At 31.6% G+C, this 22,701-nt stretch overlaps 3 protein-coding genes across 8 annotated transcripts in view; 1 reads left to right on the forward strand and 2 right to left on the reverse strand.

The window, feature by feature from the left end:
• The window catches only part of LOC130666864 (uncharacterized), a 163,852-nt gene that overhangs the window by 80,632 nt on the left and 60,519 nt on the right, over window positions 1-22,701 (reverse strand). The window lies entirely within an intron of this gene.
• Window positions 18,093-19,648, forward strand: LOC130666868 (uncharacterized). Of its 2 annotated transcripts, none has more exons than XM_057468190.1 (2): window positions 18,093-18,409; window positions 18,492-19,648. In XM_057468190.1, exon 2 carries the CDS (start codon window positions 18,804-18,806, stop codon window positions 19,587-19,589), a length of 786 nt encoding a protein of 261 aa, XP_057324173.1. In that variant the 5' UTR covers window positions 18,093-18,409; window positions 18,492-18,803; the 3' UTR covers window positions 19,590-19,648. Both variants share the same exon structure in this region, with proteins under 2 accessions (XP_057324173.1, XP_057324174.1).
• On the reverse strand, window positions 20,015-21,253 carry LOC130667235 (uncharacterized). The gene has a single exon (XM_057468730.1). It carries the CDS (start codon window positions 21,251-21,253, stop codon window positions 20,015-20,017), a length of 1,239 nt encoding a protein of 412 aa, XP_057324713.1.

Raw genomic sequence — 22,701 nt, forward strand, 5'->3', positions numbered from 1 at the left:
ACAAGGCTATTGCTCTTCTTGTTCAGTGCTGCGAGTGATTTTCCCGTGGCCTGAGTAGAGCCATAGGGAGAAGAGGATTACTACCAGGGGTTACGATCGGAGCTGAATGTGAAAAGAAAACGGAAAAAGAAACAATGTAGTCGGTTAGTAGTGGTACTGCCACCGGTATACATATATAATACTCTGTTTCCGGTGTCCCTCGGGCAAATTCATTCCAGCCAACCAACCAACGAACTAACCATCCAGTCAACCCCACTATCCCCACCGCCTTTTTCTGTAATTTTCCGTAACAATAAGGACTGAGTCGAAATGATGAAAAGGATAAAGAAGTAGATGAGACAGAAGAGCCAGAACTATTTACTGCTGCGTGATGAACACTAAGGTGTCTTCTTTGTCTTACATGTATATATGTATATGTACAGCCTTATGAATTTCCTACAGAATTTCAAAGTCTTTCACAACTTTGTATTCTACAAAAGTCAACCTTTTTCTTGCATTTCCGTATAAACCCTGATGAAAACTCCAACAGTATTGTTATAATTTCAAGACTTGTTTTTAATTCATCCTGTGGTTTGCATACGAAAAAATAATAATAAATCATTTTTAAAAATAAAATTCAAATTAACAGTATACGTTTCTAAAAACAACTTTTTCCTCATTTATTTGATAGGTTTTAAATTTTATATCATGAATAATTCCCTAGTTCTTCATCACAATTTAACACAAATCCTAAAACCACAAGTAGTGTAATTATGAAGCCCGAAATCTCAGCCTCCGTAGCTTTACACATGTTTTTAATTTTAAATGAAACAATTAAGTTGAGTAATAATAGTTATAGTGGTTAAATGAAGCCTACAAGTATATACTAATCCCTAGGATTGCAAGGCAGGCAATTAGTGATTAAGGATTATCTGGAATTAATTAGCACCCGGCTTGGAGCAGGTGGATGTTGGCGAGGTTGGTTACAGCACAACGAGGAACGGTCTAATGCACGAACCTCTGCCAGGAGAGCTCCATTGAGGCCTTTCTCAACTCGGTAATACAAAACACACATTCAGACAGTACTTTGAAATATGCTTCAACTATTAGCACATTGTAATTATTATTATTATCCATATACAAATACCGAGATATATAAATATATGATCTCACATATGTGTCAGAGAAGCGATCGAAGACTGGCGAAATGCCTATGATATTGGCATCAGTGGTAGTAATTTAGTTTGCGGTATTGTAGTTGATGCCTCACAGAGGGGATGCATCAACGGCACTGGCTACCCATTCTGCGGTTTAAATTTTCCATTAATTGCACTGATCGTGACTTTGAATGATTAACTTAGTCGCAATGATAATTTGCATATCATCCAATCAACTTATTAATTAATCTTATCAGCTTGAGTATTATCGAATTGATCCGACAGAAATCGTTTCGTAAATTTCGAATAAATTTATGATTTATTCCTGGTTTCAAAGTTTTCCATCTGATATTTTTTATCCAAACTTAATAGAATCGTGGAAGATGGAAATTAACTGAGCGAAAGCTATTTAAAACTCATCACCAGTACCCACACGTCAGGTTATCTTTGTACAAATCCCGTGTGTCTTCTGACAACATCAATTCATTTAAAATTTCATCAACGTCCAAAGGATTTCTGGATTAGGACATAGTTATTTTTAGGTTAGGTCATCGATACTTGATATAACGTACTGAATACACAGTATTAAAGGTATATAGCATTAGTGATACAATGACAGACGTGGTAGTAAATGTGAATGTGGATTTGGATTTGGATTTGGGTTTGGGTCTGGATTTGAATTTGGATTTGATTTAGATGTGGATGTGGCTGTGATGGTCTTTTGGATGATGACAATCACTAGCATAATACAGAGAAGAGTTACTGAGTGTATGTGTGACTCTGGGGAAAAGCTCAAACAGAAATGCCTAAGAGAACTCGGTTAGCCAAACGGATATAGAGTTAGCAAGGAGCTTTGCGTTGTTGAAGCTTTGTTTCATGTATACCTTGGCAAAACGCCCAATTTGCCTTACGTACATCCTAACAAAGTCAATACTCATGTATAAATATATATATGTATACATATATATATACGTCAATGCTATAGTGCAAAACAACGTGATTTATAGTTACATATATGTCTAAATGTATATTCAAAGTGAAATGAACTTTATACATACGAGACAATTTACAAAGTTGTCAACAAGTTTTCAAGACTGAAATACTTGAATTTAAACAACAACTTAAATAAAGTTTTAATTGGATTTATTTTTGTTTTTCTGTTAAATTTTTCACTGGCGACGTAAAATTTATATGCATTGATATTTTACAGAAATAAATTTTTTTTATTTTTGTTAATTGATTTGTAGAAATGAATTTGAAACAATTTAACGAGGGAAAGGTTTAGTACGAAAATATTGTTTGATTAAATTTTAGTCGATAACTTAAATTGAAATATGCGTATACATATATATATTTATTATATATAGGGATTGCTGGGAAAGATAATTGATGAGTTTTCGTCGCTTTCAGATCGTTTGGAAGCGTTGGCTGGTGGCCAACTTTTGAGGTTAGATCGTATACATTGTATAACTGTAGATATAAATTGGCGGCATTTACAGAAAAGGCTTTTGGAATCAACCACTGCACTTCCACTTGGTTTATGGATAGTGCGGTGGCAGAAGCGGGCGGACTGGGGAAAGGAGGATTCAAAAGGGGAATGATACGCGAGAGGTCCAAAGTAAAAAGGGGCAGTGTCGATAATCGATAATTCTACGAGATGTTGCAATTCGGATTTGATATATGAATCATTCATATCGATGGAGATTAAGCTAAAGTTTAAATAAGAACTCTATCTGTCGCATCGTCCTCGAATATTAATCGATACTCTACTACTAGCTACTATACGTTTTTTTTTATTGTTTATTATGTATTCAGAGCCAAAAAGCCGAGAATTATTAACTGAGAGTTTATTTTAACTACTTTTATACGATAGAGGTATTTAAATTTAAGATTTAGCTCCAAGATTAACTATCGACACTTACGAACTCGATTGCCCTGATGTCATATTCCTACGGAAGTTTTTTATTTTTTAATTTTGAATAATATTTTGCATTCTTTATTAGCTGATAATTATTATTAATTAACGGAATGATTAATATTATAATTTACTGCTACTCAATAGCAAATTCTCATCAATTAAAAGCTCATTGGCTTTCCGATGAAATTATTATCGAATATTAAATAATTATTAAATGAGAGTTTGAAGTTTAAATAGATATCTGTTATATTAATATAAAAAAACACTAAAAAATATTTTTGCCAATAGCTTCACTAATTTGAAAGCTAATTTTCTTGTTATCAATCGCTTTTCTATGAAATTATTCGACAAATAGGGGAGGGAGGGGCAAAAGGGGGTACTTAAGGAAATACCAAGTTTTTGAGGACTCAAAAACGCTAAATTTTTTTTTTTTTAATGATATTCAAAGTAAATAGAAGAAATTTTCAGTTACCGTTGAAAAAAAAAATTTTTCATTTCTGCGGGCAAAGTGGGGTACCCCCTAAAAAAGGTAAAAAAAAAATTTCTGGATTTTAAATGAATTTGATTAAGTTGAATTTTTTTGTAAGTAATTTACATAAAGAAAAATTATATTTTACATGTTTATTGGATACAAAAGAAGAAAAAAAATTTTTAATAGTTTTTATCTTAAAACAAACGTCATCAATATTTTTCAACTGACAATTGATTTTTGAAAAAGTTTACCAAAAAAAATTCAAAGTAATGCTTGGTTATATTTATAGAAGTGATTTTGGAATATTTAAAAACCATTTAAAATATAGAATTTTTTTTTAATAAAATTTTGGGGGTACCCCGTTTTGCCTTCCCCCTTTGGCCCCTTCTTCCCCTATATAAAATTTAAAAGCAAAAATTTATTTATTTTCCAAAGACAACTTTATAGCTGAGAATTGTTCATAAATTTTAAAGTAGCCCTGGAGAGGTTTTCGAAAACTTGGATAAACACGAGGCAGCAACGGGGGAAGCAATAATCTGTAGTTTGTACTCAACTCGTAAATCTCACGAGAACAAACTATAATCTGTTAGTCGACCAGTTGACTGGTTGGTAGTACATATATAGAGACTTGTGCAAATTATACAGGAAGGCTACCAAAGAGAGATAAGCTGACGAAGCGAGACATTTCAAGAGTTTAGCTACAGCACATAAACTAATGCGTTACTAGACATACGCTACGTTATTAACTTTTCCAAAGATAACCCAACGTCAATGGTTCCATAATACTCTCAAATGTATTCGCGTGACAGCGACTATAACTATCGTGACATTGCCCCGGGCTAAAATATCATACAGATATAACCATACACAGTTATACATTCTATATATACAAATATATACGACATAGATTAAAAGTTATCGCCAACCTAAATAACACTTTAACAAAAAAAAAGTAGTACGCCATGGAGAAGTACTGAGCCGTCATTTCTTCCTTCTTTTCAACTTCCTTTTACAAACGATCTACATCACTTGCCACTTTCCTTCGACTTTTACACCGGATAAGGAAGTAACGAGGATAAAATGGTCCTGCGTTTTTTTCCTTATTTTCCACAAAACTACTCGCTGAAAAATCTCAACGATTTGGCTCTGCCAAAAGATCACCAACTACGATTACATCTTGTTGCACACTTTTTGGCAAAACTTTATGCGATTTCTTCACTTCTTTTGCTCTTGAAGATAAAAATTTATTTTTATTTAAACATTTCATTTTTATTTCTTTTTCAATTATTTTCTGTTCGACCGAAATTTTAGTGATGATTAAATGGTGATGTAGAAACTAATCAAGTATTGTAAGACTGATATTAGCGTGTAATATGTATGTAAATATGGATTTGAATCGATCTACTTGGATATTGGATGCGGCATGAATTAGGATTAACGAAGTCAATTTTATGGTTTCCTAAGTTTTGAGTTGAATTACAGTTCGATCAAGTTCCCGTTCACTTTACATCGCTTTATGTCATTAGATTAGAATAATTTATGACTATCAATACACGTTCAAAATTGAACGGTAATGAGTAATGACTATCATCAGTTAGGGAAAAATTCAAAATGTTTGTACGACAAAATTTAATGTTAACAATATTATTGTCGTTCCTAGAATTTAAGAGTAATGATTCTATGATAAAAAGAAGATAAAATGTATGTGAAGCCTTTTTTTTGAACACCTGATTGGCTAAAGACAGCACAAAAATATACACAATTTATACATCAGTAGGGGAAGGGGAGGGGACGGGGTAGAGTAGACAAAACGGGGTACCCCCAAAATTTTATAAAAAAAATTTTTATATTTTGAATGGTTTTTAAACATTCCAAAATCACTTCTGTAAATATAATTAAGCGTTACTTTAAATTTTTTTTAGTAAACTTTTTCAAAAATCAATTGTCAGTTGAAAAATATTAATGACGTTTGTTTTATAATAAAAACTATTAAAAATTTTTTTTCTTCTTTTGTCTCCAATAAACATCTTAAATATAATTTTTCTTCATGTAAATTACTTACAAAAAAATTCAACTTAATCAAATTCGTTTAAAATCCAGAAATTGTTTTTTTTTACCTTTTCTAGGGGGTACCCCACTTTGCCCGCAGAAATGAAAAAATTTTTTTTTCAACGGTAACTGAAAATTTCTTCTATTTACTTTGAATATCATTAAAAAAAAAAGATTTAGCGTATTTGAGTCCTCGAAAACTTGGTATTTTCTTAAGTACCCCTTTTGCCCATCTCTCCCCTATACATTAAAATGAATAACGAAAAGTGACGAGTACGCGACACATGAATTCTAGTTTTCTATTATTTTACATTGAAAGGTATCGTCAGTCTGTATCAAAAATATATTAATACTTAAGAGAGTTTGCCATCTATTCTCTTTCTCACCCACATGTGAACAAACGAAACGGTGCTGGTTGCACTTACACTAGCAAATGGCAATTTCAAATGAGCCGTTCTCAGATATAAACCGAAATTTCCGAACCGGAAGCATTTCATTCGATAAATAATAACTTTACGTATCAAATGAAATACTTTATTTAATTATTTGGGCCTTTATCTATGAAAACGGTTCATTTGAAAATCACCTGTTTCACTCTCTTAAGAGAAATTTTCCAACCCTTAGTGAACTTTAAAAATTTGGCTGCCATAAAAATATTCAAAATTAGTTGAAATAATTATTAAAATGTAAGCATCGTTATTTGGTGTTAATCTTTCTGGTATGAGCAGAAAAAACAGCAATAAGTTATTCTATGATGAAGTTAAAAATAAGGGAAAAAAAAGCTCAACTGCAGCAATGAAGTACTCAAGCACTAGGTTTTCTTTATTTTATTTTATTTTTTTAGCTGGCGCCTTGAGGTCATAAACGTAATGGGAGAAGAAAAAGCTCGGATCTTGAGGCTAGAATACGATCCATTAGGACTCTAGCGCGTACAGCCCTCGGCGAATTTTGATCTCAACTTTCGTCGCCCCATGTTCTCGTTCCCAAGTGCGAACTAAGGTATCATCTCCCTTCACGTCCTCTCAGCAACTCCTACCCACATTTCTTCACTATATATTGCTTCCATACTACTGAAAACCCATGGCCATTGAAACTATAGGAGAAAGTACTTTCTACTACCATCTAACCAGCCACAAAATTCACACCATTACATTTATACCACAAAATCACGTCGTTTAGAATTGTTGAGAAAAAAAAACTACTCAAAAAGCTTCATCGAACTTCCTTAAACCTTTTTCTACTTCTTCAACTGCTTCTTCTACTTCTCCTGCTATTCACTATTTTATTTTATTTTTACTCTTTTCTAATTAACTATCTCGTTATTATTTTTCCAAGTGGCTGCTCGTACTTTACCCAAGCGGTTAAATAAAATATAACATTAAGAGCATCGATAAAAAATCTCATTCATAACAAAAAAAATTTCTTCTCAATGCTACAGGTTATTGTTGCAGTGTAAGTATACATAATAAAATAAAAAATAAAAAAATAGAAGTGTAAAGTGTAAATGTAAAAGAAAATTGACGAGATTTTCGAGCTATCGCGGCAGTGTCAGGTCGTGTAAAATGCTTTTATGTAAAATGGATAATAATAGTGCAGGTAAGTCGTGTGCGTTAAGTAAAATAGTATTAGAGTAGGCGGTGTTGAAGTAAGTATAAAGCGAACTGAAGCTTTTTTCCTATTGATGTACGTTAACTTAATTTTATACGCAAGAATGCTCTCATCATATGATGTACGTCAGTACTTGCCCGACCTAATGCTCTTAAAGGATATAAAATTTTCAAAATATATATCTATATCTATATAGATATGCATGTATGACGAGGAGAGGTTATGCACCATCGTCGTACGTGATATTTCCCGAGACTCTCAGTTTACTTTGTGCAGCCGCAAGAAGATTTGCGATTATTATGCGACTACTCAGCTTGCAAATCACATTCAATTTCATAATAGCTGTGTACATATATTATGTAATACTTCCCGTATTGCAAGAAATTTAATATCAACATATATGTACCACCTGATACTAAATACTGTTACAATAATTTAATATGTAATTATATTCAGTACAAGTATGCGGTAAAAAATTTGCGAACCCGGATTAAATCCGAAGTAAATGCAGAGCGGATGACTATTTATTTATTTGATCCCCTCGGAGTGAAATTCACTCCGAAATGGAGTTTATTTTAATATTGAAGTCCAAATCGGAGTGAATGCGGATTTAAATCAAATCCAGATCACTTCAAATTCACTGGCAATTTTTTGTAGTGTAATTTTAAATTTATTAATAGAATGAGAAGCTTTGGGTGAGGGCTGCGCGAAAGAGATTTAGTAATTTATTGAAATCAGTCATTTTTAATTTTGAAGTGAATTTTAAAAAAAATTATAACAGTAAATTTTGAAAACAGGAATTAAAATGCTCGCATGAGGTGAACTTTGACCGAGTGAATTATTGTCGGTCTATAGGAACCCCCCCCCCCCCCAACTGATCTGCTGATCTCTACTGCCTCTAGGTCTTCACTTGATAGCTCCCTTGGATTTGCATAGAACAAACAGTTTTAGAGTGAATAGAATGACTATGGCGTAATTAATCGAAATTTAATATCCAATTAATTTGCTCTATTACATCACATTATTTTTGACCTGACGTTTTTACGCTGAATTATTTTTAAAAATTCTCTTTGCTAAATTTATTTGAATTAACTTCAAGTTTTATGTATTTTAAATTTTCTCCATTGTAGAAGAAGTACTTTTCGTTGACACTATACTTTTTATGACCCTGAATATTTAAATAAATTAACAATACTGAGATGTAAAGGCTTTAATTACTTGTAGCATTTAATTATTTTAAGTTTTTTTTAACTTTAAAATTATTTATAGTCGCGATAAAAACAGACTTCGAGCATTGATTTAAAAAAAAAAAATAACTATCAGAAAAAGACTTTTTTCTACTTTTTTCCACCAGAATGCGTCAAAACAAGCGATAAATGTTCATATTGTCGACACTTATTCATCCTTGAGCTCGAAAACTGTGGGAAGTTTCAGAGCTGGTCCGCAGACTCAAGCGGTTTTTAGATTTTTTTTTGAAACTCATCACAAATTTTTAAAATTTTTAAAATGACTATAAATAGGAGAAAAATAATAGGAAGTGATGATTAATTTTTTTCCATGTACATAATAACGGTTGGTTTGGAATCCGAAATTACCCAATTTGATGATGAAAAAATAAAAAACAAATATAATTGTAAGGATTCAAAAGACCAAATTTACTCAGGTTGATTGTGATGTTCAATTCCAAATTTTGATTGTTCATTGTATAGCTATTTATATCAATTATTAGAAGACTTATAGAGGTTGTAGCGATAGCGAATGATTTAAAGGAGGATGAGGGTCGAGATAACACGAGAATAACTCATTGTCAGGCCAAAAGTTCATGCTGATATTATTTTTTACGAATTACCGATTTTAATCTCTTTTGAAAATATATGATACTTTACTGTAAATAATAATAATATATGAGCTCGTTTTAATTCAGTAAATTTATAAAGTTTTGCAAAATAACTTGAGCCGTCTCGAAAAAACAAAAATATGTAAAAAAGTTGGCATGAGAGTTTTTTCCGAGTAATAGGCTTCTGGTGAACTTTTTTCATAAATATATTTGTGGATTTTTCTATGCTTCAATGATTCCTCAAGAGTAATGAAATCTCAATGAAACCAACAAAGTACTCAATCAGAAAACTTTACGTGTGCATCCACAAAACTCTTGAGAAATGAACCTCAAATAAAAACGAAAAATAAAATGAAATAGAAGGTAAATTTTCAATGCAACTTTTCAATGCTAATTCAGAGCGGCTTTTAATAAAACAATGGGAGTTTTTTTAAAAACATAATGCCCTTTGTCAGATTTCCGAGTACTTAAAAAAATAAACCGAATTTAACGAATATTCAAATTTAAATCTCAGTAAAAAATCTAAAACTTTATCGCACTGAAATAGGTCGAATCTTCAGTTTCTGAGTTTCGAGAACTTTTCAAATAGAAAAGTATCGAGGGAAAAAAACTTCACATTTATTTTTTTAATCCCATTTTTTTTTTGTCCAATTTCAATAAAAGGTTCAAAGTAAATTGAAAAAAAAAGCACATAGATTATTTTTTTCTGTCCATAATGATGTTAAAATAATCGACGTTATTTAAAGATATTTAATATAATTGAAATAAAATATTCAAAAGGACTTAATGAGAAGGCTTTGTAGGCATTTAGAGATATGTCATTTCTACCGAGTAATTAATTTGAATTCACAAAAGACTCGTAATTTATTGTGAGGATTGCATTGGACAAGCAGAAGCTTCTCTGTTCCTATTATCGCAAGTCGTAACCAGTCGACTAGCATCAGTAGGAGCGGTAACTAGTACTGATGCTCTTGCTCTTGATTCAGTTCCTGTTCCTATTTCTACTGCTGCAGTTGTAAAGACAGACAGAATAGCATTCTGTACGCGCATTTTGTCCTACACTAGATGTAATTACCTCTGAAACGAAGGCTACAATCACAAAAGGACAAACCGAAAAGGAAAAAAACTAAACGGTAAAGAGAAATAGAAACAGAGAGCACGTATAAACGTGTTGTGCCTGAGGATACTTTACAATCACCCTCTTTCCAATGTCCTCCATGGGGTAGTCAACATTTACGATGCTTTTCCTTTTAACAACCTGCATAATATTAAAAAAACAAAAGTAAAAGAAACAGTTGGTACTAAACCGCACCACTGTAACAACAGAAAACGATAAATTTATTATCTATAATATTAATACTGAAAAATTTTAATATTGTTATTTTCTTTCGCTATGCTTTCTGTACTTTTAATTAGCTAAATTATCTGATCAAAGTGAATAAAAATGCTTTTGACCCTTTATGCAAATACTGCAACTAAATTCCTACAAAATTTTTTTACTCACTTTATAGCTTTTGTTGTGAAAACTTTAATATTTAAATTAAAAACAAGCTAATAACGATTTTTAAAAGGAAAAAAAAACTACTTGACGTTTTCTGGATGGCAAAAAAAATAATGTCAGTGAATATTGAGTGAATTGACGGATAAAAAGAGCAAAAGTGTTTATTGAAAGCTTAAAAAACGCTTAAACTTTGAGATGAAGATTTTATATGGAAAAAATATGGTCTTATGTATAAGTAATGGTAGGATGTAATAATCATGAATAAAAGAAAAAAAAATTTGTAAGATTTCACAATGACGGCGGCGACGATGAGAACGAATCCGCATCGTTTAAACTTTTTGAAATCTATTCCACTCGTAGCTGCTTTTCTTATGACTTTACTTTTGATATTTCTTATTATTATTATTTTTTTATTCAAACTTTTTTTTTGTACTTCATCTTCAAAGTCATCGTTGGCTTCTTCAGTTTTTACGGGATCTATACTTGAAGATGGAAATAAATCTACAAGTTTAAGAAATCGCGAATCGACACGTTTCGGGCAGTTTTCATCCGCCTATCTTTCGCTCGAGTTCCCGGTAGAATAAAAGTATAAGAAAAGGAAGTGAGTATACATTGAAATCAAAAAGAAAAATGAATTTATAAAATGATTTTAAAGGAAACTTATTCTTTTATGACATTCAAGATAAATTGATATTTTATTATTACTGACATTTAATTATTTTTTCATATCAATGCAATTTAGTGAATGTAAAATCACGTTCCCTATCTAGAACACAGAATATCTAGTATTTTCTTACTACATTAATTTCTGATTTCATTTTACTTTTTCTTAAATATCATTTTTTTCGCCGCACGGAAAAAAGAGCAGTTGAAAAATTACAGTTTCTACAGTGAAAAAGGCTTTCAGGGCAAAATTCTTTAAACATTAAAGCGTAAACTGTAATTTTAGAAATTTGTTATAGTAATAAAATTAATACAATTTTAAGCAGCAAATTTTACAGTTTAAATCGACAATATCGAGTTTGAAACTGTAATATCTGTTATTTCTATAAAATTTACTGATAAAAAATGTAATTTTTACAGTTTCAGACTCGGAGCGCTTTACTACTATACAAAGAAAAAACGGATTTCTTGGCGCAAAAAATTTTTTCTTGTTCTAAGAAAATTTTTACTTGACCCAAGAAATTTTTTGTATTATGAATTGAAAACAAAACTTTTATTGGGGTAAGAAAAAATTTTCTCGGAACAAGAAAAAAATTTTTTAGGCGAGAAAAAAATTCTTGAGCCAAGAAAAATTTTTGTCTTCAATTCATAATACAAAATATTTCTTGCGCCAAGAAATTCTTTTTTTCTGTGTACGAAACTGTAATTTTTCAACTGCTCTTTTTTCCGTGTGGACATTTAAATTCAAAGTATCGATACCAGTAATAAAACACAACTTGGCTCCGACAGACAATTCCACTCCCGTCTAAAATCGTCTTGTTCAATTAATTGTCACGCGATTTACTTCTCGTCAATTAATTTTTCAAAATTTAATGCCGAGTAAAAAATGGAAATTAAATTATTAATCACGCGATTGATTATTTAAAGAGAAATTTCTTTACACGGTATGTACTTTGAAGTATGTCTCTTATATAAATTTGTATACTGAAAGATGCGACGTTCCGACGACAAGACAGGAAAATAAAAATAAGAGTAATTCCATTTCGTCGCATCCTATTCAATCGTAAATTTCACTCCGTTTTCTTTCGACGATAAAATTTTCATTCTACTTGTCGCTTTTATGTTGACTTGCGGTAAATAATATATAAACATATCTTTAAATCGAATTTAGATTTCATATTTTGTCGTTCAAAAATTCTGATGAACATACGTTTCATATGCTGTCTTATCTTATGATCTTAAACAAAAATTGAATAATAAAATATAAAATTAATAACTGTCAGTTTTAGTTCAAATTGAATCTTATTCGTAATTTATGAGGAAAATTTAATTGAAAAAATTTTTTAATGTTAGAAAATAAGTAACGAATTACTTTCAGAGAGTTTCAATCGATTTTGAAACTGAACTACGTTTCCTACAAGTTTAAAGTAATTCTATATGTCCTTTCAGAAGATATGGGCCTTCAAAGCCAAGTGTTTCCACGTGAAAGAACCAAGTCGACGTGAAATGAGCAAAATAATGGCTCATGTTAGCTTAATTCATTAAACTGTTTCCTTCCATTATTATCAATTAATTATACATCATTTTTTTACAAGATAATCACTAAAAAATATCATGAAAGATGAAAGGGATTATTTTTATCGCGGTACATCATTTTTCAAGACCTCACGAGATCTCATATTTATAATATCTGAATCCCTATTAATCTTTTTCTTTTATCCATTTACCTTTTTTTTTTTTATACATATCCCAAAAAATTTCTTCATCTATTATAAACCGCACAACAATAATAAATGTAAAAGTATTAATCTTGTAAAACGAAAAAGAAAATTCAATATTTGTAGTGGAAAGAATTCAATTACTTCCGGTTAAACGATTTTTATTACACAAATTTTTGATGTACCTGAAAATTGGAACGTTTTTGCGCAACGAAAATGAAAAAAATTTATGCAATTTGACTGCTTAAAAGTGACTCGAGGGGTAATTGGAAGTGGCTAGAATTTTCGGCATCAATATGCGAGAAATTTCAGAAATCTACACAGAAAAAAAAGATTTCTTGTCACAAGAATTTTTTACTCGCCCCAAGAAAATTTTTTCCCAGCCCAAGAAATTTTTTGCATTATGAATTGAAAACAGAAATTTTCTTACGGCGAGAATGGATTTTTTCAGAGCAAGAAAAAACTTTTTGAATCAATAAATTTTTTCTCGTCCCAAGAAAATTTTTGTGTTCAATTCATAATACGAAAAAATTCTTGCGCCCAGAAATTATTTTTTTCTGTGTAGTCATCCATTACACTGAGAAAAAAAATACTTTTATCAAGAACATTTACTTGAGACAAAAACATATTTTTGATAATTTTTAAGAATATATAATTTTGTCTCAAGAACTCGTAGAATTGAAGGAAATAATTTTTATTTAGTTCAAGTAAAGCTATTCTTTTGTTTACTCATAATATAATATCAAATTCATATAATAACAAAAAAAAAATTGATGCTCTTTTCTCAAGAAATTGATAATTAATAATAATAAAATAAATATTTTGAACGGATTTCTTGAACCAAGAAATTCTTGTTTGGAAAATAGTATTTTTTTTTCTCAGTGTAGATTTTTTTACTTTCCATTTTTTTTTTCATTCCCCGGAAAAAGTTTCGATCTTCAGTTACATAAATAATTATGGAGACATAAGTGACAAATATACCCGATATTTTTTTCCCATCAAAAAACTTTTAGGGAAAACTTTCTATCAGTCAATTTAAATGAATTAACTAAATAACCATGTACGTAATTAAGTTAATTCACTCGGTGGAAATAACATCCAGCCATTAAATTTTCAAAGTACAAAATTAATGAAGGATAAATAATTTAGTTGAAAAGTTTGGGAGAAAGTTATGGTTATATTAAACACCACGAAATTTTTCGCCATCACACACCAACACACTCACACATATATCTATATATCATAACGCTACTCTGCAAGTTGGCCTAGAACATAACTAAAGCTTTCTCGTTTGCTCTCTTTGTTCGCTCAATTCCCTTTTGAAAATGTTCAGGTATTCTCACCTCTTTTTCGCAAGTGAAAGGTTCGTTTCCCTTCACCCTCATTCATTCCCGTCCTCACTAACTCACTCGCTCACTCATTCACTCATTCCCTCACTCACATGCTATTGCTTTTAGTTCCGCTACCATAAATAGGTGAAAACACCAGCAAGCTGAAAGTTTTCATGCCGTTCAGATCCATTAAATCAGAGTTCATTCATAAATTATCAAGTATATATGCTTTGAAGGCTCTCATTTATGAATAAAATAACATTAAATCTTGTTTTTTATGTTTTCTTTTATAACTCAATGCCTCAAGATTTTTTCCTTATTGTGTTGCATAAAAAAATTTTATTCTATTAGGAGTTTTATGGTGGCATATAAATGAGTAATTCTAATTTATGAATACATTAGGTTTTAAGTGTTCGAGAATATGCTAAAAAATGTGTGCTAGTAAAAGAAAACTTGTTTAACTTTTTAGCTAAGTTAGTCACTGCGGGATTGCGCCCTTCCAAATAGTTTACTTCCTACTGCTATTACTCAAGGAATCGTTTAAATTGGATCGGTCACACATCTAACGTAATCGAGTTTGTCTGAACATTTTAGAATACCAAGATTGAGGTACGTGTCTATATATGTATATATATATGTATAAATGTACGTGTGTGTGGGTGTAAGTTTAACCTCTCGACTATATTTTCTACAGAGCAATCGCTAAAGTTATCTAGTTACGTTTTCACTATGTGGTTTTAATCTATGGGAAAAGTCAACTGCTGGCTTGGGAATCCAGAGTTTGGTATTGTCTTGTAAAACTTTCAAGAATATAAATTATTTAAAGAGAAAATAAACTAGTTGAATTATAAATTGCGGCAATGTAAATTGTGATGGCAATAATTGTAGATTTGAAATGAAATTTTAAAAAAATATAGGGGAGGGTAGGGCAGAGCGGCCCCCTGAAATTTTGACCAAAAAAAAAATTTTTTTTTTTTCGACTAATTACTATAAATCCGATATGTTTGCGCATTTTTACCCCTACGCATGACATTTGGGGCAAAATGGACAAGCCCAAAATTTTGAAAAAGTGATTTTTTCATATTTTTATCGTCAAATTAAAAAAAAATTATTATAATTCCACATTTCTAGCCCTACGCATAACACCTGGGGCAAAATGGACCAGCCGAAACTTCCGAAAAAATTATTTTTTCATATTTTTCGGCCGTTTCTCTATGTAAGAGGCAAATTTGGTCACTAAAAAATTATAAAAATTAAATTTTTTTTTTTAGTTGATAAATTTTTGAAATAAAGTAAAATTATAGAATTGATTTTTTTTTTTTATTAAATAACAATTAGTAATTAAGGTAATCGAGAGTGAACGATTTTTTACGCTTTAAAAAATTTTTTTCGAGTAATACAAAACCAAAAATAGTTGTCAAGAGTAAGAAATACATTCTTAATGATGAAAACAATTTAAAAAAAAAAAAACGAAAAAAAAAATTTTTTTATCACTTGAAGAGGGGTCGCTCTGCCCCACAAAAAAAAAAAATTTTCAGAATTTTGGCAAAATGTCCATAAATTTGTTCGAAATAGGACAAAAGTAAAGTGATCATATGGTTGAAAGCCACAAAAAATAATAATTGGCTTAGGGGGGCCGCTCTGCCCCACCCTCCCCTACGCATGTGTGTAAGAGTTAAGTAGTGGCTTTTCACAAGCACTTAACACTCTAGAGACAGGTCTCTTTTATTTTTCTTTGTCTTTTACAACTTTTATTTATTATTTTTACTTTTTTTTGTGTATTGTCACGTAATGTATAACAACGTGTTCATGCAGACTAATGGACGTTTCACGCTCGATTTAGAAGAATATAAAAAAATTATATATAGGTATAAATTTAGATACAGCAGATGTCGAGTTCCTGCCATCAGTGAATGAGTAAAAATTATTTCCCGTATTTTTTTTTTTTTAATGCCTACATTACATTTACAATAATGATAAAAATAACGAGTGGAATTTCGCGATTAAAGTATATATAAAATTAATTTATATTTTTTAATTGAATGGAGCTGGGAGTGAAAAGAAATGAGAGAAAGAAATAAAAAATAAAAAATTACTTGACAGTATAATTGTTGCGTAAAATGTAAAATGAGTCAACGTTCATTTTTTTTTCCACTTGTTCCCTATGAAGTCATCGTTCATTATTTTTTTTTCTCACTTTTTTTTTATTATTCATGCCCGGGATTGTTTTTCATTGGGGTCTGTCTTTTTTCTTGACCACAGGATGCACCGGGTGCGCGTGCATATGCAAGACTGTGTATTTATTTGAAAAAAATTTGCAAAGCGACATGAGGCCACAGCGAATGAGTGAGGAAAAAAATGGGAGCGTGGAAAATCTGTGAACATTCGCTCTCACCGGAAGGAATTTATTGCAGTGTGGGTTAAAAGGGTGGAGATGAACGTCCAGAAACGTAATCTGGATTACGAATGAAAAACTAGGAGGACTAACACTGTAAAACTCATAGAAAAAACAAATATATATATATATATATATATATATATATATATATATATATATATATATATATATATATAAACAATATGCATACAATGCGCATATATATTTAGTAATAAAAAACTAAAAAAAAAAAAAGAGTTAAATAAATGAGTATACGGAAATGATAATATACGGGTACGTAAATTTTGTAGTCATCAATACCAGCATAGAGCAACTGAAAGTTTATTTCAATACCACGGCTCTATTGAAATTTATGGATGAAAAAATAAACCGAGCTTTTATATTGTATCAAGTAAATATTTTTTTCTTTTGGATTTTTGTAATTATCTCGAAGCTTTTAACTTTTTTTCATACAAATTTTTAATGTAATTAAATAATTAATTAATATGATATAAAATTTAAAAATAACAGACGTTATTTAAAAGTAATGTAAAAATAAGAGAACTATCTCTAGAATTTTTATATTTATCAATAATAACTTAATTTCTTCTAGAACGAGGTCCTAAAATATCATGGAGGCTAATGAAGTTACAGGAAACCGGGAATATTTAATAAGCAATTAAGGAATTTAAAAAATGATTTTAAAAAAAGCTACACTGTAAAAAGAGCGGTGTTAAAAATGGACTCCATTTAACTCCGCCCGGTGTTAAAATAAAATTACACCGGTGTAGAAGGAGTAATTCACCGGTGTTAAAAATACCGGTGTTAAATCAGGGTAACCGGTGTAAAAGCGGAGTAGTAGAGAGACAGGGGGGGTTCTGGATACAAAGGGGCAAGATGGGCATGATCTGTTGTACCGACGGACGGTAAGTTATCGATTGGTGGATGGTAAGTTATCGACTGTTGGTTATCGACTGTCGATAATGTATCGACTGTTGGTGATGTATCTACTGTAGGTGTGGTTATCTGCGGTCTTTTGACATCATTTGAGCTTATCTGAGGCCTTTTTGACATCATTTTGACGTTAATTGTTATCATTTGAGCTTATCTGGGACCTATTTTACCGCCTGAGCTTATCTGGGGCCATTTTGATGCTAATTAACAGCCATTTTGAGCACGCGTTGAGCTCATCCCCGCCATTTTGAGCTTTCTTAGGGCTCATCTCCGCCATTTTGAGCTCGCGTTAGACGTGAGATTCTCTCCCCTCTTTTTTGTTTTTTAACTGCGTAGTAGAATTTTTGATGATGACTCATCCAGTTCTGAGAAAAAACTTTCTATTTTTAACTGCGTAGTAGATGACGTCATCTAACAGGTTTGAACTTGTTTTTGAGCTAGAGTGGGGGAATTGAGCTGAGCGCTGAGCTCTAGAGCTCGCAGCAGCAGCAGTCAGTCTACATCGAGAAACGTTCTAGTTAACAGCTAGTGCAAATGGATAATAAATTCAGTGAAAGTGAAAGAATTTTTCTCTTACATAACCGGCCGTACACTGATAATCTTGACGATATTATTGAATCGTTATTTGGTGACATACCCCCCGAGGATATTGGTAAATTTATCAATGACGTAATTGCATTTGACAAAAACATTGAAATTATTGAAAGTGCGCGAGAAGTATCGTGTCCAGGCTGTGCTGAAAAAAGAAAGTTAGCAAAGAATCTGCTTGAAATCAGTGAAAAAACGGAAAAACTACAATTACGTTTACTTAGGAAATCATAAAAAATGGGTCCTCAAGGTTCAAAGTATGTAAGAATTATTATTTCAAAAATTATTATTTTTTCTTTAATAACTTGACTATAAATATTTGATTGTTAATTTTTACAGACTTCATGTATGCACTGATGAGTGTAACCACGATGCCCAAATCGAGTTCGAGGATATAAGCAGTGAAAGTGATATTTTTGATGATTACGGCGACAACGACAACGACGCTATCCCAGATTCCTATTACTTTAGGAAAGCGAATGAGGAAAGAGACAAAGAATTGGCTATCCGAAGAAAAGAAATCAACTTACAACTGTCTCATTGGAAAGAATTATTATTGAACTTTAACGATCGCAAAGATTATGAAGGAGCGTGTCATGAAATCACATTTATATTAACTAAGTCATTGTTCAAAGCTAACAAACCGCAATAATGGAACTAATAATTGATTTTGTGGGTTTTGAGATGCCTGATGGCAGATTTGTGATAAAAGAACTTTGTGCTAGTGATATTTGTGTTAAAGTTAATCCATATAAACGTGTGCAATGTGAACATTGGTTATTCGAACCACCTTTAGATCAGATTGATGTTGCAGTAATGCAAAAAAGTGTTGATCATTGTGGACTTCAACATTCAATTTCATGGACATCTGGTGTGCAACCATATGAGTCATTGAAAGAAAATCTAGATATTTTGGTGAAAAATGCACGTTACTTTTACGTTCAAGGTGAACGAAAGAAAAAATGGCTTGATGATCTAATTGACTCTGTTGTACCTATAATTGATATGGAAAAACTGAGACATTTTTCTTTATTTGATGCTTATGATTTTCCGAAACATCGCTGTCCATACCATGTTCATCATAAGAAAAAGTTTTATTCTTCATGTGCATATCAAAATGTTCAATTTTTTAAGAAGTGGTTTTGGACTTGCTATGGAAACCAACCAACCTATGAAAAGTCGGTTCAGATCTTCAATCAGTTGGAGAACTTACTGTGTATGGATAATCAAGATATCGCTTGTCTTGATGTTTCATTTATCATTGAAAATGCAACCCAACAAATCGATTTCGCTTGGCACAAACTACCGGAACGATTACAAAATAATGAAAAATTGATTGGCTATCAAAGGTGTCGGGATCATTCTCTTTTCTATGATGATATCCCTGATAGCCTTGCATATCCATTCAGAAAAGATTGTTGCAATTGTACTTTTTAGGTTAAGAAAAATATCTATAGTTTATTATGTATTGGAGGTTATGTCAAATAAAAAAAATATTCAAGGTTATGTAAGACTAAAAAATGTATAATTTTAGGTTAAGAAAAAATACTATAGTTTCGTATGTATTTGAGGTTATGTGAAATAAAAAAAAATATTTAAGGTTATGTAAGACTTAAATGTATATTTTAGGTTATAAGTAATAAAAAACAATGTATGTCAATATAAAAAAGTTTATTTATTTATAAATGTAAGTTTTTTAATTAATACAGGTTCAATAATTATATTTAATTTATTAATTCTTTGTTTAAATCGTTCTCGATCTCTTGCTGCTTGTTCCCATTCGCTTCTTCTTGCTTGCTCGTGTGCAAATCTCCATACATACATATAATGTATGGTTGGCGTTGGATTAAATTGAATAGTCTTCATATTAGTTTTCGTACGATGCTGCTTATGGGATTATACTCGACGATGCGATCATGTATAATGAGGCAATAAGCTGATGTCTGCGCAGGAAATTGATTTGCAGATTCAAATTCCAGACGAATGTCCACTGGTCCAGATTTAATTGATTCGTTTTGTTTCGAGCAATCGATAACATACAGTGGTGCTTGTTCCAAAAATTTTTTCTTTGTCAGCAGTGGCTCTGGTTCTTTGTTGTAGTATGAAATTTGGAAATTTATATACATGTCGTACAACAGAGCATATTGATTGTTTGCAATGTTGAGATTCAAATTCCCATAAGGATAACTCTGAGAGTTTAAAAATAATTTTATGTCTCTGATGTTGCAGTGATCAAATCCGCTGGCATTTTTAGTTGCGTCATTTTTTCTTGCTGTTTGAAATCCAAGTATCACAAAACGTGGTTTCTCAAGCTGCGTAGAAGTTTTGACTGCCCAAATGTGCTTCGAAGTATTTGGTAATAGAGGATACTCATACAGCTCCCAAGCACGGAAACTGATTGAGATAGCTGGATCACTTGTAATATAATTCAAAGCTTCAATTTTTTGTTTATCAGCCATAGTCACATATGGTACAATCCACTCGATTTTTTGCAGTGTAATTTTAACAGCTTCAGCATGAGCTCCAGCAGCAGGTGTGGCTACAATGTATGCATTCAAATCAGAATTTGATCTTATCAAAATTAATTCATGTCTTGCATTGATGACAATTTTATGGTAATCTTCAGCAAAACCAAGCAGGAGACTCAGCGGTATAGATATATCAAAGAAACCATTGTCATTGTGTAATTTGTTTACAGCTTCATCCATAATCCAGCCTGAATTTTCAAGTATATTTTCTTGAGCAGGACTTAGTGATGTGTATCCTTTCATGAGACTTGTGATACCAACATTTTTGTTACGATCAATCTCAACACCATTGAGTTCGTACCGTATTTCTTCAAACATATGACAAACTGTCATGTTGACCATGTGAGTCGTTGCACTCACAGCTGTACCATCGGACTTTTTGAATTTTCCGTACACATGTAATGTACTTTTACTTGGAAGTAGACACAAATCTTGGTGTTGAACTGCAATTCTTATTTCATCGCTGTTGTTGAATGTTGATGAAGCATACGGGAGATGAGCATGCGCTTCATAGTGTGCAATTGACTCATCAAAAATGATTTGTCGTTGAATATTTAAGATTTCCGCTGCCATGGTCGTGTACACGTTAAACAGCAAAAATAAATTTTTATTTTCTTAATTTTCCACGTAATTTTAGTCCTAGGCTCTGTAGAAACTGAATGTTCTGATGTGTTAACACTTTGTGAGGTACTCGGTGACTGATGTTGCTTGACCATGTTGCTGTCTTTTTATACCCAGCACCACTTTTTGTTTCATACACGATACCCATTATTTTATAGACTTTATATGCAGTCTTATGGTTATCGTCTCACCTCTGAAATTAGCCAGTTTTCCGTCTTGATCTACAATTCTCAGTCTGAGATTTTGTATTGCTTGTACGGCGATCGGCAGATAAATGACGTGTGATGGCAATTCAACAATCTTATATCCTGGTGGTACACTTGGGAAAAATTCATGAATAGTGTGAACTTTGTGTTCATTTATGTAAGCACCAGACGTGATGTTACACTCAACTCTCAGAGCATTGAGTTTTAATATCTTCACTGGTAAATCTGATGAGTGAGTTTTATGTGGCATCAGCTTCCGATTTGTAAATCCCAATAGCCGACCAATAGAATCTTGAGGTGTAAAATTTATAAATTGATCACATTTTATCTCACTTCTCAATTCATTATTATTGGCTCTGATGCTGATGCTGAGTCTTCGTAATTTCTTTTGAATATATTTTTCAATGTCAGTTATCTCGTAACTTCCTGTTGGTATCGTCAAGACTCTCTCTTCGATAGTTTCATATTTTTCAGCTTCTATATTCTTTTCCGTCACTGAGATATTGTCATCAAACTTTGTAATTATTGCAACATTTCTCTTAGCTCTTTTTTTCTTGACTATTTTTTTCTCATCAACATTATTATCAACATTATTTGTATCAATTTTTTCGATATCAGTATTATCCACAGGATAAGAGACATAGAATTTATTAGCACCCACATCAATATTTGGTATCGAATTAAATGTTAATAACTCTACAAGTCCCAGAACATAATTTTTAGCTTGTGATAATTCAATTGGTGGGAAGTAGTTAGCCTCCAACTCGGATGAAGATCCTGTCAGTGTTAATGTGAATGACTCAGCCATGACTGATGTGTTGTAACCAAAGTCACATCAATTTATAGTTGTCCAGTAAGAAATTTGAGGCACAAGTGTCCACATATAATTGTATCAAAATCCTGATATCTTTTGTGATTATATTTCACGCTACCAACATCGAGATATTCCATAAGATCTTGTGGTGGTTGTAAATTACCAAAACTGTCAAAATAAGTAACTCTATCATTATTTTTCTTGTATGCAACCCAGTGAGTACCAGGTCCATGTTTATCATCAAGATTAATAATAGCTGATTCATTTTTTCTCGGTCCAGTTTCAGGTAAATCGTTTCTCATAAAAACACCACGAAAGTTTGGAATTTTTAGAGCTTTAGCGTACTTTAGTAAGTCGATGTTTGTGAGTGCTCGATGTGG

Source organism: Microplitis mediator, chromosome 4 (assembly GCF_029852145.1).
Source record: "Microplitis mediator isolate UGA2020A chromosome 4, iyMicMedi2.1, whole genome shotgun sequence".
Taxonomy (NCBI): domain Eukaryota; kingdom Metazoa; phylum Arthropoda; class Insecta; order Hymenoptera; family Braconidae; genus Microplitis; species Microplitis mediator.